Source organism: Xiphophorus hellerii, chromosome 19, assembly GCF_003331165.1.
Source record: "Xiphophorus hellerii strain 12219 chromosome 19, Xiphophorus_hellerii-4.1, whole genome shotgun sequence".
Lineage (NCBI taxonomy): Eukaryota > Metazoa > Chordata > Actinopteri > Cyprinodontiformes > Poeciliidae > Xiphophorus > Xiphophorus hellerii.
The window spans coordinates 8,291,634-8,306,841 of record NC_045690.1 but is presented as its reverse complement, the minus strand read 5'-3'; the positions used below and the strand labels follow the sequence as shown (position 1 = coordinate 8,306,841).

The following is a 15,208-nucleotide window of genomic DNA, read 5'->3' as shown; positions in this document are numbered from 1 at the left end:
TTTTAGAGCTTTCCAGATTTCTAAATTAAACAGACTTTGAACCTTATTAAAATCTTTTATTTGTCGTGTCCTAGAGGGACCTTCACAGTGGGCTACTTTCATATAAACAGGCAGAGCTATAAGAATATACAAAGTAGTAAAAACACATTTTTAATAATCTGGCTAACTGTGTGGATCAGAGGTTGTTTGAAGTGAATCTAAAGTTCAGTGTGGTCTTTTGAAGTGATGTAAGGAAAAGGCCTCAGCTAGTGGAAAATGTGCCTATGTTTGGATTTTGAATCAGAAATTCCTGTCCTATTGGAGAAAGCTAACTTTAATCTTTGATTGTCTCACTCTCTCAGTGGTTCTTTTATATTTCACTCCATTGTTTAATATTCTGGGTGCCTCTTGTGTTCTGTAAAAAGTCATCCGATGGTCCCACATTTCTCCTTCAGAAAACAAGTATTGATTAAAGTCTTTTAAATTGAATAATAGTTAAACTTCAAAAGAAGCAGTGCAAGGTGAATATGCATCAAGTTCAAATGTCCATATATTGCATTTATAAACCCGCTCTCCAATTGTCCTCGTGTCCCAGAGCTTTTGGAAACTTTTTCTTTTGTCTTTGCCCGTCTCCTCTTCGCATGTGTTTCTCTTTGGGGACAGACAGAGAGAGAAAGAGAGAGGATGCCGGGCCGTGACCGTGTTCCTTAAATATCCACATGACACAGGAGTCAGCCCTAATGAAACACCAGACAGATGTCTTCATAAACTCTCAGTGGCACACAGCCCGCTTCACTCTGAGACAAGGCGGGGGTGACTTTGAGCCATGACGGATTTCTCTGTTGCGTGTGCGTCTTTGTTATCCTGATGATGATCAGAGTGACAGCTAATTGTCAGTCCCACACTGAGCCGTGTTGAGGATGACAGCTCCTTAATGCTCCCTAACGTTTAAAAGCTCCCTGAGACATTGAACATGTTAAAACGTGGACAGTTCGGGGGGGAATGCCGAGTGGTCCATCATTGTTTTATTTGTGCTCTCCTCGATTCTCCATCGATCTGAGTCGGACAGAGTTTGTCTGCCGCATGTTACCAAGTGTGCCGACACAGAAGCGTGGGCTGAGTTGGAGGGAGATACTGCAGGTAGCCTGAGAATATGTAATGTGGAGCGTGTGCTGTTGGGTGCTATAAAGATCAAATGATTTTTCTTTTCATGTTCCCCAGCTGTAGAGCTCTGCTTTCCTGAGTGGTCTCCGTGGAGCTATTTCTGCTGCCTCGAATCATTTTGTGTGGGCCCATTTGAACATGGCATAAACATGCAGTCAGCCGAGTTACCGGAGGTTTATTCTGATTAACAGAGGCCTTAAAGTTCACTGCAACCTCTTTACACAGTGCAAATACTTTAGTAAGAATAAATCTGCAGTCAGTCTGCCTCATGATGTAATCTGATGTATTCTTTTTAAAGTGCTGTAACTAGGCTGTCTGAGAATTTATCCAAAAACTTGATTTTATATGAACAGACATTTAAAAAAAGTAAACTTAATATTAGCATATTCATTCAATTCCATTTTATTCATTTAAAATGCATCCATGAGTTCCAGGAAACATGCACAGTTAAACTCAGAAGCATTGAGCCAGGAGTACTTTCACTGAAAAAAATAAAACCCAAAGAGAATGCAGAGTTATTGGCAGAAATAGCTCAATCCAGGAAAGAGATGGAGCTAAAACAGCAATGCTGGGCCAAATGTGCCATCAACAGAAAGAAAAAACAAAGAGAGAACAAAAACTACTGCAGCAATAACTGCAATTAATGGAGAGGTGGATCATGGAGGCAGAAAATCCATCAGGATCGACCTGTGGATACATTCATGTCAACACATTAGAACTGAAAAGAACGTAAGACATATACGGTTTTTAAAAATCCCCCAAATTCTGGTGTTTATTTAGACTGAGGTGAAGTATAACTTGTTTGTAAGCATATGAAGGAGTGTAGATGTAGACAGATGGAGAGTGTGACAAGTTGATCCAAAGAGTATTTAGATAAACTAATGCAGCTAGATGCAAAATAAATGATCGCATTGCATTTAAACTGACCAAAAGTTTCAAAATAGCCCATATTTACTTAGTGTCATAAATTCAAGCATTTCATCATCAGATTTTAATGTATTTACGGTGAGAAGCACTCAGGTGATGATGTACTGAAGGTGGAGTTTAGGAAAGAGTATGATCGTCTTAAAGAGACAAATGCAAATTTCGTGAAATTTATGTTTGATATGTACAGCATTTTTATCTACAACTGCAGGTAACACAGTTACTGGATTGTGCTATAAAATGGCACTATGTGTCTAGACAATGCATACTGTCCCTTTAATCATGTAACAGTTCCATACCGTGCTGTGGAAGTATTTTCCTCTACAGATTCTTCTTTTTGTTGTTTTTGTCACACTTAAATGTTTTAGATCTTCAAACAGACCAAGGATGACATTAGTAAACCCAAAAAGCAGTTTTCAAGTGATGGTTCGATCATTAAAGAAAAACACCTAGCTCCAAACCAAGCTAGCTCCATGAGAAAAACCAATGGGGCTCCTTGTTAAATCATGAATTAAACCTAACCCCTAAAACTGCATATAGAAAGAATATTAGATAGCATACTTGTATAACTGAAAAACTGTAACAGATGTCCTTAGTGGACAACGTTTTTATAAAGCCATACATTCTGAATTCAGCAAAGTCCATGAATGTAACCGGTTTAGCGACAGTACACCCTGTTGTCATTCCTGAATTAAAACCACAAGCATGCAGGGTGGTGTTCCTGCCTCCATCCAGCCCCATGGGGAGACATGGATTTGTACCACCTTATTACAGCTCTGCAGTCATTAGAAATGCCTCTCTCCCAGATTCAGGCCCCTTGGCTAGTTCTGCTCCCCAGGTTGCTAATAAGCTAGTCTGTAGGCTTGTGAGTTAGGGTGAAAACTGCCTGCTATAGCTCCATCATGTTCCAGCTCTATCTGGCCTTTTAAAAGGAAGCACCAGCCTCAGGTGTTTAGAATCACTCTGCATCATGGTGGGCTACTAATTCAGATTTAACAACGTCCGTCTCTATAAACCATGTTATGGTGCGTAAACAGTCACCCTATGTGAGCTGCAATAACCTGCTGATGGGATAACGCATCAAAGCAGTGTTAATTTGAGGAAACATAGATAAAACAGCACAACTTTTAAAGAGCACATTAACCTGCGGGGGAAATAGCAGCTATAAATTAAACCATAATGCTGAGTATCTTGTAGGAGAACAAATTGCAGAACTGAGTTTTCCATTGAATATAAGCGTGTTATGTAAACCTGTTGAGACATGTAGCTCATATTTCCTTTTTTTTTTAAATTAATTATTTAAAGAGAGATTAGAGTTTGGAGACTCAGCAATTAAGTGATAAAAAACAGCTTGATACTGTCAATTTCACCTGAAAGCCAAAAACATGTCAAGGCTCTACGCCCCAACCTGGCTGTCTCTCAGCTGTCAGCTTGAACTTTTCTCTGTCAGGCCTGAGGTGTAGTGAGGAGTTACACTGATCAGACATGTGGCAATCCACACCAATTTTTGGTTTCCTTTGATATTTGTTGCAAAGATTCAGACACTCTTCTAAAGAATGTAGCACACAATTGAGAAAAAAAAAATGCAGCAGCTTTGTTTCATAACGTTGATGTTTGTGAATCTTTTAGAAAGTGGAGGAATTACAATTTCAGCATCAAAGCACATCATCTTGTTCAGTAAATTCAAATAAGGATTCCAGCAAGACTCATTTGTCAGATTAGAAGTACCTTTTGCAAATAATAACCTTAAAGGAGGTATTACATGCCTTTCATTACAGCTCGTATTTCTGTATTCAAAATGTTTTATTTGGTCTGATATAATATTCTTATTTTAAATGTTGCATTTTTCATTAGCTGGATGGGAAAAAGCTTGTCCAGAAAGCTAGTTGTGACAACATCAGTTTGTGTGTAATTAATTTATAATGTGTTTCAATTTGTGATTGAGTTAAAGAAATTAATGAACTTTTCATTAACATTCTTGTTTTTTGAAGATGACTTCAAATTCCTTTTTTTTTTTTTACCCCTCCAGGGGGTCTTTTGTGGGCTCTAGTGTCCCTTATATGATAGTGGGCTGATAGGAAACAGGGAAGGAGAGGGGGGAAGACATGCGGCAAATGTCGTCGGGTCCAGGAGACGAACCCGCGACGGCCGCGTCGAGGACTCAAGGCCTCCAAATACGGGTCGCGCTAACCACTACGCCACCACGGCATAGTGGTGGCGTAGTGATTATTGTGATTATTGATTATTAATCAATAATAATAGTAAAAAAAAAAAAAAGTTACGTGTTTCTTTCTCTCGCTTTGGTCAGTGACAGTAAAAATAGTAAAAATAGTAAAAAAAAAAAAAGTTACGTGTTTCTTTCTCTCGCTTTGGTCAGTGACAGTCGAACAAAAGGACAGGAAGGAGTGTTTCTGAGAATGTATTTTAAAAACAACACAACCCGCCCTTGGCACGCCCAAGATGACTTCACATTCCTAAACTTTTATCTGTTTTTAATGCTATTTATTACTGAACTAATCGACTGAAAACCAGCCTTTCCAGTTTCTCACCAGTTGATTGGTGTATTTTTCCTGCTGGTTAACATTTTCCCTGCAAGATCTCTTCGAAATGAAGGGATTTGTTTGTTCACTTTACATAAAGAGACTACATGTGTTTTTGCAGCGCTCCAGATTCTCTGTAGAGTTAATATTCACCAAGTTGATTCAGTCCTTTGTCTGCCTAGCAACAGAGCTGAATTAATTCTGATAGGCTGAAAAGCTGTTGGTTAAAAACAAACACTGAAATTGTTTACCCATACCCTATCCCTAACCTTTAGGAAACTTTTAAGAAACAATGAATTATAAGATTCAAAATTGTGAAATACTAAATTAGATAGTGAATTACAGTGATGTAGTTGACATTGAGCTTTTTAAGCTTACTGAATAAAACTGCTGGAGGCATTTCAGACTTTATTAGGAAGCAGAAACATCTGGTAGTTAATTAAGGAATGCTAGCTAATTTGTGTATGATCACACTGCAATGCGTTGTCATGTTTTATAACTGATTGCCGGTAATGTGTTCGTTATTGAAGGCAGCCAGCTGGTTCACAGCCACACTTCTTACTGTCATTGCTTAAAATATAACCAAAAGCCTAAAAGAAGGCACCTCATGAATGGAATCCCCCTTTTCTTTGTTCTTTATAATTTATTTCAGTGTCTTGCCAGATCCTTAGGATTTACAGCTGCCAGAAGAAAACCATATATCTGTATTAAATTATTTTCCGAACCTATTTTTCCTGACTGATGCGGACACTTGCGGTAAAGCCTCCCCCTCGTAGACACCCGCGCTGTCTGTGTTTTTTTTTGTCTCTCCTGCTTTTCATCCACGTCTGTCTCTCTTCGCGCTGTATTTCTGTGCCGTGCTTCGGATCTTTTGGCAGCCCCTCCATCGTTTTCTGCTTGTAATTGACACTTCAATGGAAATCCAGCTACAGTGAGGATGTGGTGGGTGAAAAGGGAAGATGGTGACTCACTCATATACTACTTTGCTATTGATTAATCTCGTCCTTCAGTTGGTTTACAGTGTAGGTTGAGAAACGGCTGTAAAAAAAGTGTTTTAGCTTTAAATGTGGGATTATTTACAATTGGATCACTCCTTATTCGATAACCTATGTTTTTATTTGTTTAGACTATGCCGTATTTTTTTATGCATTCTCTACGGTCCTCTGTGCTTCAGTACACAGCTCTGTCAAATAATCACGCTTAATTTTTTTTCAGTCCCTCTGTGGAGGAATGAGTTATTTACTCGTGGGAAATGAATTTTCCAACCCTGCTGGCCAAAAGTGCACTGAGGTGTAAAGGGTGCGGTTGCAAAACACCATATTTCTACTTGATGAAATGTGCACACCACCAACATTCCCCTAATTAAATGTCAAAAAGCTGAGTTTGAAAATCAATGCAGCATTGTGTACAGAGAGAATGCAAGCCAGCTAATTTAGAAAGGCAAAGGAGCGCCGTGAGCCTGATTATTTGACAACCCCACTGCTAATGAAATCTATTCTCAAATTAGGAATAAGCCTCCCGCCCCGCTTTCTCCTGGCCCCCTAAGGCAAACAAGTAATATGAGATGGAGATGACAACTCTAAAAGACCTCGCAGCTTGATGTGAGGTTATGAATGTGATATTAGCACTTTGTAATAGAAAGAAAAACAGTTAAAAAATGGAAATATTCAAGCAGTGGCGATCCCTGAATTAAAAAAGGACAACTGAAAAAACTGAGATACTCCTAAATAAAAAGAAAAAAAATCATGATTAAATAATAATATAAAAACTGATATAAAGACCAAGCATAAAAAACAAAGACAAAGCAGTTTCCATGATGCTTTGCTGCAGACACAAGAGATGCAGTGAGCGTAGAGAAGGGATATTTCAACCAGTAAATCTAGTTGCTATTTGGACTTATAGTGCTGCAAGAGAGGCTCTTTAAAAAAACAGTATGAGTACGGTAACCTTCAGCCATATTTATGACCTCCTCAGCATGGTGCGGTTTCCTGTTGAGCTTGTTAAAAGGATTTTATCTGAGGGTCTAATTATCCACTGCAGCACAAATAAAATACTGACAAGAAACTTTATGCCTGCAGGTAGAGAAGCAGCTACAGATTATGAGACAGAACTTGAATAAAAGTCTTAATGAGTATAAGATGTGCAGATATGCTATAAACTTCAAAATAATATTTTTCAAAACTAATTTAAATAACTGAAGGTCTTTTCTCTGTTCACCTTAATGCTGGCGCTGGGTGTTTGGGATGTAGACTGGCGTTAGTCCATCTCATCATTTATTAAAGAGCAACCATCAAATTTGTTAATTGCTACTTTCAAAATGATTAGAAATGATCTCTGGGAAGTTGTGAATTAGTTCATTAAATATTTTATCAATTGTAGGACTTTTTCCAAACATTTCCTACAGTAAGTGCTTTATTGAGACACAGGGATTAATTCTCAGGACTGAAATTTATAGTTAAAACAAATTTAATGGTACACAGAAGATGTCCGGTATATGTGTTGTTGAGACAGTCAATGTGCTATGAAAAGATCAAACTTTTAGCAACTAATTCTAATAATATTAACCGTATTAAAATCAATATTTTGTCATTTAAAATTCCTTTAAGTCCTAAATATCTGATATCTGTGACAAATTTGTACACAATAAGTACAATAAAGTTTAGATACAGCAGCATTCCCTTAGATGAAACACCAGCTGACCTCTTGGATCCTCATCATGTTCATTTTGTCCCTTTTTTCTGAACTTCCAAATTATGAATCAGAAAAGTTAACAAAACTCCAACAGCCAATAAAATTATCTCTGGCCTATTTTTATTAGACAAAACTTCTAATACAGAGAAACTTTTTCAGAGGGAAGCACATAGGAAACAGGGAAAATAAAGCAAGTAATCTCCTAGGGACACACCTTTTCTACAGACCACTTATATGTAAAACACACCATCTGGGCCACCACACATTTCACCAACAAAAAGCAGCTTTTAATAAAGAAGGATCCACACACTCTTGCATTTAAGCTATGCTTCCAAGTTCCAATGTTTGACTTTTTATTTTTATTTTTTGGAGATTCAGTCTTACTTAAAACCACACGTGGCACCTGGTGGACTCGTGAGGATAATAGCCCAGAAAATACTTGTTTCTTTTTCACAGACACTAACAGAGAATGCTGCTGTTTTAGGTGGAAGCACATAACCAGGAGAAACAAAATGAGGCAACTCGGCGACATCAAGAAAACCAACATGAGAAAAAGCCGTGAAATAATCAAAGAAAATTAGTGGTTGTTATTGTCGACTGCTGAAGGACACGAAGATGATGATCAGGCAACTAACTGAAGCCAAGATGAAAACTAAGGACCAAATTAAAACATTTATTTTAAATAAAACACGCAGCAAAGCAAACGGGGCTACAATAATGGAATTCATATGACAAAAATCCCAAAAGATACAAATGACAATCTATGGGGGACATGCATACTTAGGCACTCTCCACTGCTGTTCATACTTTGCACAACCATGTTTCCTTGCTTATAAAAAAAAAAAAAAGTCAAGTTTCCTTTGAAATTCTGGGGCACTGACATGGCCATGAAAGAAGGTCGATTCACGATTTCTTTATGGATTATCCAGGAACTCTTTACTCTTAGAGTTTAGGAAACGCCAGACATTTTGGAGCCATTTGCCTTATTTGTATGTGACTTGCTCTCCTCTTTCCTATTTTGAAGCATCGGCAATAGAAGTGAACCTCTGTGTTACGTCATATATACACCCCAAGGAAAAAGGTAGACTGAGAATCAAAAGAACCAAAACACTCTAATGAACTCAAAGTAAAGTATAAATGGAACATAATTAATTGTTTGTTTTGTAAAAATGATTACTGGTAATTACCTTAGTTGTGACCTATGAATAAAAGATGATCTGCAATACAACAAATCAGTGCTGAAAAATAAGGAATGTTCTATCTGGCTTTTTTGGACTTGTGAAATATTTGTCTTGTGAGACAAAACATATTTAAACTGATATTTATACAGAGCTGCTGGTCTACTGAAAAGGATCATCGGATCTGGTTTGTCATGTCTCTGTGTATAAATAACATGTCACAGATGGTGAAATTATTCACCGCTAACTTCCTAAAGGTCAGATGGAAAAAACATTTACATTCTTGGAAAAAAACCCAACAAACCTCAGACCCTCCCACACCTGGGACATTTAACCGGCGACGGCGTGCGTCAGAGCGCCGCCATCGCCACGTCAGTCTGCTGGCATCATCGCCTCTTTCTCCCATGGGCTCAGTGTTCAAACGACGGTGCCAATCTGTCCCGACGCATCGCACAAACAACACCATCAAAGAAATGTGCCGCTAAAATCAATTTCTGACGTAAAGAGATGGCAATCTAAATGATTCTCTTTGTGCTTGAAACCTCCCGCTGATCCTAATCCTTGTGTTGCTGCCTGATCTCATAACTTTTGCAAGTTTGAGCCATCGCTATTAACCACAAGGCCATTGCTCTTTTCATCTGCCTCTTGCTAAGCCAGAAGCTCTCAGCGAGCTCAAAGAGGCTTTATAAAATGAAGGAGAGTGTTACACGGTGCCAGAGGAAAGAACAGCAGCAGATTGATACAAACACTTGGCTTTACTGTTTTTCACTTCGTCTTGCTCAGCTCGTCATGGAATGATTAAAACATAATACGCAGTGAGGGAGAGAAAATATTTTTTGAAGTCAAATATTTTATAGAAATTACAGCTTCCTCTTTGTGTTTAAAAGTCTTTTCGTCTATGACTGTTTTAAGGGTTTTACACAGTTTTAGATCAAAATAAGTGCTGACCGAGGCGAAGATTTGTGCAGCTGAATTTTTTGAAGCAAGGTGAAAGGAAACATTGCTGCATAATTTAGTGCTTTTCCGTCAACAATTTATAAATGTGAAACAGAACTGTGTGGAACGTTTGTGTCTTTACTCATTTGTTTATTAATGACTTGCTTTCTACTCCTTGAAGTAATCTTGAGCAATAGTGCTATTTTTCTGAAGGTGCTTTTACAGTTATCTTGGATTTAGTTTAAACTTTGGACACCTTTCATTTCATATGCAGAAGCAGAGTTGAAATTATCTGCAGTTTGATTTCTTCTGCTAAAGAATAAAATATGTACTGTCTACTTTACTATAATAAACGCTGGAGTAAAGGGAAAGTTGAATCGCTTTGGGAAATTAGAAAGGATAAAGCTAAGAAAAATTTGCTCAATAACATTCTTACCTGCTCCCATTCCCAAAAATCAACATGGTTAAATTTTGTTTAAAGTATTTAGTGGGAATTAGGTTGGCATGGTTTAATTTATAAAGATAAACTGAAACATAATTTCCAGATGAACTGGACCAGGAGTCCTGAATGTTCCTCTAAAGCTGACAATGGACCTTTTCTGTCAGTCAGGCAGCAATCCCTCGTCTAAAATGGAGCATGTGACTAAAAGGCAAAGCAGAGAGCATATGAGTTTTTACTATACAGTAGTAACATATTTTGTGGGAGTTCTTTTTTAGATAAAAGCTCATTTTCCGCCTTTTTTTCCTTTTCTCCAACAGCACATCCACTCTAAAGCTTTCATTAAAATTACATACTTTACGATCGCTTACTGTGAGAGACGGAAGGTGGGACTTTAATACAAAAATGTATGTATAATGAAAAGTATGTTTAATACTTGCTTAGATTAATTACACTCATTCGGAGCATAATATATTTTTTAAAATGATTAATTAATGATTATTTATTAATCATTTTTAATGGAGCAGAAAGAGAACCTGACTCAGGGAGACATTTTCTAAAATATCCTCTTATTGAGGAGTTTTCATTTTTTGACTCTAAACAGTGATCAAACACCAAAAGCTTCCGGATTTTCTTCATGCTCATAAAAGGCATGAAAACCAGAAGCTCTCATCTTTAAAGCATGTAAACGAATCAACAAGCAAGAAGCTGTTTGATGTTGTTTTTTGTTTGAAAGAAATCAGATAAAGGCTAGGGGCTTTATTACATAAATACAGATAATCTTCTTATTCCTTTATTTTCTATTTTATTCAGAATGTCTGCACCCGAACAGGAAGTCTGCAGAATCCTTTTCCTTTTGTTGTCAGTTTCTTTTGTTAAATTTGCACAACTATGGTTTCATTTAATCTGTTCTGTTTTTTTTTTCGCATTCTACATTTTTCTTCATACTGGCTCCAAACTTATTTATTGTTACACCTGTCCTGTTTATTTCTCTCGCCATTAATTTAATCAAGTTTTTTCTCCAGTTTAGATTCTGCCTTAAACCTCTGCAGCATGTTTGTTAATGTAGAGCTTTTTACATGTCTGCAACACATTTTTATTTGTTACAAATGTTTTTTCTGTAAGAATTGCATTGTGTTTAGTCCGTCTTATTTTAAGAGATGCTCTGAAACACAAATTACCATGTTTGCAACAACCAAGAGGAAGCAGTGTGACCTAATGTGTCACATAAAATCGCCCCTAAAACTGCAGACAAAAATCCATACAGCTCAGATGGACCTTTGAACAGCTGGTGAAGAGGAGAAGCAAAAAAAAAAAAGCAAAACATATAAAACGTTAATCACATCCAATCAGATCTGGTGGGAAGCTTTTGGTTAAGAGCCTTCAAGCTATTGAGATGAGAAAACTATTCAAACGATTCAAGATGAATTGGAACAGATTCTTTCCTTAAAGCACTGAATCAGCGCCTAGTGCCAGGACAAAACCCCAGACTTTGGCAGACATGACCACTGAAACGTGCTGCACGTAGAATCCTTTTTTGATTTATTTTTTACTCTGCTCTGAAACATGGGGGACTTTTCACACTTTGCAAATACACACCAAAATCATTTTGGTTGAAACTTTTAACCCTGTGTTCTCCAATTTTAATGTGACACAAAATAGCTTTTTCTAATTTAACCGCATCCACTTGGTAGCTCTGATAAACGTAAACCGATCTGCAGATTCTTGAGGTTCAGGGCACATTAATGTGGCGGGGAGGAAACTGGAACTGAACCTTTGTCTCTTTGAAAACAAGGCAGCAACACTTCGCATGGAGCCACTGTTGCCCTGCTTTGCTTTTGTAAACTTCTGTATGATTCATAACTTGATGATGATTAAATAAGGAATATTTAGTTTACTGGTTTCAATCTATAATCTACTGGGATTTCAAAGAGTTGATGATGCCGTGCATGCTAACCCAGTGTCTTTGGAAAAGTAGCAGTCCCAAAGCATTACAGATCCTTCACCTTACTTTGTAATATTTATCCTTTGTTTCACAACAAGCCCATATGAGTCGGTGAAAAAGCCAATTATAGTATAATCTGACCAAAACACATGGTTTCAGATAAAGAGTTTAGTAAAATCCTCTAGTTTATGTGTAGCAATAAGACTATACCGCTTATTCAGTGTGCTGGAGAGACAATATAACCTGTATGTATGGTGAACAAAAAAAAACAACCTTCATTTTATCATTTTATTTGTAAGTCGGTTAAACAGAAAGTTGTGGATTTTTCGTCAAATTGCGCTGCTTGTGATTTTGTAAAAAAAACCATATATATATTCTTGATGTCAGGTTTCTTCACTGAATAAATGTCTGATTTATAATATATGTATTTTTGTGTGTGACTTTATACTATTTCATATACTAAATTTAAAAAAACATTTAGTTTAATCAAAAGCTTCTTAAGCTTTTCTACCGGTGCATCTGTAAAACACAGTCAACAAAACAAAGTATTTCTAAATAATATGCTATTGTAAATTAAATACCATGTACATTCACGGTTGTAAAATGGCCTCAAAAAGTGGTTTCCCTTCATGGAAGCCAGGCATTACCCCAGGAGGTCCGAAGGGTGGGGCACAATTAAATTATTTGTCTCAATAAACTGTGCAAGTCTGTGTGTATCAGAGAGCAGCAGCCTGGTGATCCATCATCAGCGGTGAGGGTGTGAAAGTGGGAGGATGATGAGCGAACCAGAGGAGCATGCTGACGGCAGGAGCGAAGAGAGGCTCTCCATCTCTGCGAGCGCTCCAGAGTGCGGCATAGTTTGGGCTTTTAAGATGGATGTTTAATGGATGCGTGTTGGAAAAAAACCAGCACTCCCACTGGATGCGTTTGCGGCATTTCCGTGCAGCAGCAGTCCCCCATTTCTAATGATCTGGAGTCTTTCTTGAAATAACACATACGATATTTAATTTTTGCTAAGTCAGCTCTGATTGGCGATTGGAAGGTCAGACACTGAAAACCTCCTTTTTTTTCATGCATCAAAACTGAAAACTTCCACCATTTCCTGTCTGTCAAAGGAAATGTTTCGATAGACTTTTTTCCTCATCTAGACCAGCTTTCCACAATCATTGAGCTAGAGGACGGGCACACCCTGGACAGGTTGCCAGTTTGTGACAGAACAACCCCCAGTTGACTTACTATCCATATTTTTGAACTGTAGGTCGAAGCCAGAGAACCCGAGAACTCACACATACACCCTGAGAACATGCAAACTCTATGTTGAAAGGCCCTGACTGGGATTCAAACCCAAGACCTTCTTGCTGAAAGGCAGCGGTGCTAGCAACTGAGCCAGATCAGACCACCTGTGAGAGATTTTTTTTATACCTGATGCATAATAATTGGCAATCTGTTTATTCCTTCAATTTAAAAAGTACTACCTCAATCAAAGAATCTGCAATACATTTTATTATCTTTTTGGTATTGTTGCGCATTTAGTTTCATGAAAAAACCAGAAACAGCAACTTATTTTTCTCTCGTTTATGCAGTGTAATTGAAATACTCCACAGTCCTTCATTTGTGTAAGCTGTAGAGCATTGTTTTCTCTTATGACTATTTTTATTACAGGTTCTCATTTTTCTCTCTTAAAGTCCTCTGAACATTCAACACATTTCTTTCTTTTTTTCACATGTTTGTCAATTAAATTAGAAAAAGAAAAATAGAACAATTGGTTAGAATTTTAAGCCACATTTGTGAGCTATTGGCCAGGAAAAGCCTAATCATCGCATCTTCATTAATGACCAGAACTCAAAGGAAATTCCCCAGAAAATGCAGTTTTTCAACACTTTAGTCAACTGAAACAAAAAGAGCCTTAGTTGTCTAAGAAATTTACGATGTTTGCCTTGATGCTTTTGTATGTTATGAGCTTCACAGCTCAGGTTTATTCCCATTAACACACAGAGGCAGCAGCAGCAGTGTGTCACAGGTCAGTTCCGTCTCCACATGTTCCTCCATGTTTCTCTGCCCAGCTGCAGAATGTTGTAAACACACAATGAGAAGCAACTGCAACCCAACACACACCAGAGTCAGCATCACCTCGCATGCCGATGGAAACCCCCCGCAACGAATGCTGCGTTCAGTTTCGCAGTAAATGATCACCACCGCTCAGATTCACCTGGGGTAAAAAAAATAAAAAATCTCTCCCAAGCCACAAAACTTACCCGCCGTGACTCGAGAGACGCCGAGGCAGCCGCTGAGGACGAGCAGGAAAAATCTCTCCATGATATCTCAAACGCTCGGACGACGTGCGGTCCCATTTATTTACTCGGGCCGTGTTACGCTGCTCGGCATCCACGGCTGTTCACGCGTGCAGTCTGGACGGGCAGGAAGGGGGAGGAGGTGGCGGGGACACGGCGACTCCTCAGCACCCTGGGCAGCACCTCACGGCTCACTCAGCTGCCGCGATTGTCTGCAGAGCTGCAGCCAGCATCATCATCTTCATCATCATGGACTGCGCCGTTTCACATGCGTCCAAAATGTGCACCAGTCAGATCCCTCCTCCAGCTCAGCAGCCTTCGGCTGCATCTGCAGACTGAAACGCGCTGGCTTTGTGTGTGAGGTTCCTACCGCTTAGAAATACAGCCGGGCTCGACAAATAAAAACATTTAGCTAAAAAAAAAAAAAAAACACAAACAAAATAAGCTTATTTTCTCTAGTCATGCCGAGGATTTAGCAAAGCTTTCCCCGTCGTATGGGTTTGAAATTGCAGCCAAAAGTTGCCGCCAAACACCGAACCTGACCTCTAGAGCGCGGCGCAACCGTGTGGGATGAGCAGCTGATCAAGTGAAAACTTGTCACCAGCAGCCCTCTCACGCCCCTGCTTCACTTTGCCCACTTGGTGAGCCAGATCTCTCCGAATTATCGCTGCCCACTCTTCTATTAAATATGCATACACTTTCCCACGCAAACAGTCGCCTCTGTGGAAACGCGTTTCTCCACTTCACAGGCAGACACGTGTCTCTTGACTTCGCCACCGAGTTGACACCCGCCTCTCCACCTCAGGTTTGTTTGCGAAGCGCCCGGAGCGCACGGCGAAGCGGGCGCAGAGGTGGTGAAAGTCCGCGTTACAGTACCTGACAGGTTCCCCGCAGCTCGCTCCAGGGCTCGAAGCTCTCCGGGATGTTTGTGTGTTTGTTTCTGCCCGTGTGCGTGTCCCGAGTCAGGAGACAGCCCACTGTCCCCTAGCAGTGTCCCCAAGAAGTGCTGACTTCGCCCCGCTGTGCGCCTCGATCCACAGCCCGCCGCTGCCTCTGACGTGTTACCAGGGAACAAAGCAGGTGGTGGAGCGAAGGGGTTATTGTTCCGTTTTTAACATGCT

The 15,208-nt window shown here is 39.1% G+C and overlaps 1 protein-coding gene across 2 annotated transcripts in view; it reads right to left on the bottom strand.

Annotated features, from left to right (window-relative positions):
• The window catches only part of fndc5a (fibronectin type III domain containing 5a), a 34,807-nt gene extending 19,921 nt beyond the window's left edge, over positions 1–14,886 (bottom strand). Inside the window, exon 1 of one of the 2 annotated variants that reach the window (XR_004336829.1) lies at positions 14,052–14,878. Coding sequence is in view for 1 of the 2 variants with exons in the window: in XM_032547590.1 (XP_032403481.1) it covers positions 14,052–14,112 (61 nt within the window). In the remaining variant the exon portion in view is untranslated. Of the gene's footprint in view, positions 1–14,051 lie in introns of both variants that reach the window. The other variant, XM_032547590.1, reaches the window with a different exon arrangement.
• Positions 14,887–15,208: the final 322 nt, after the last annotated feature.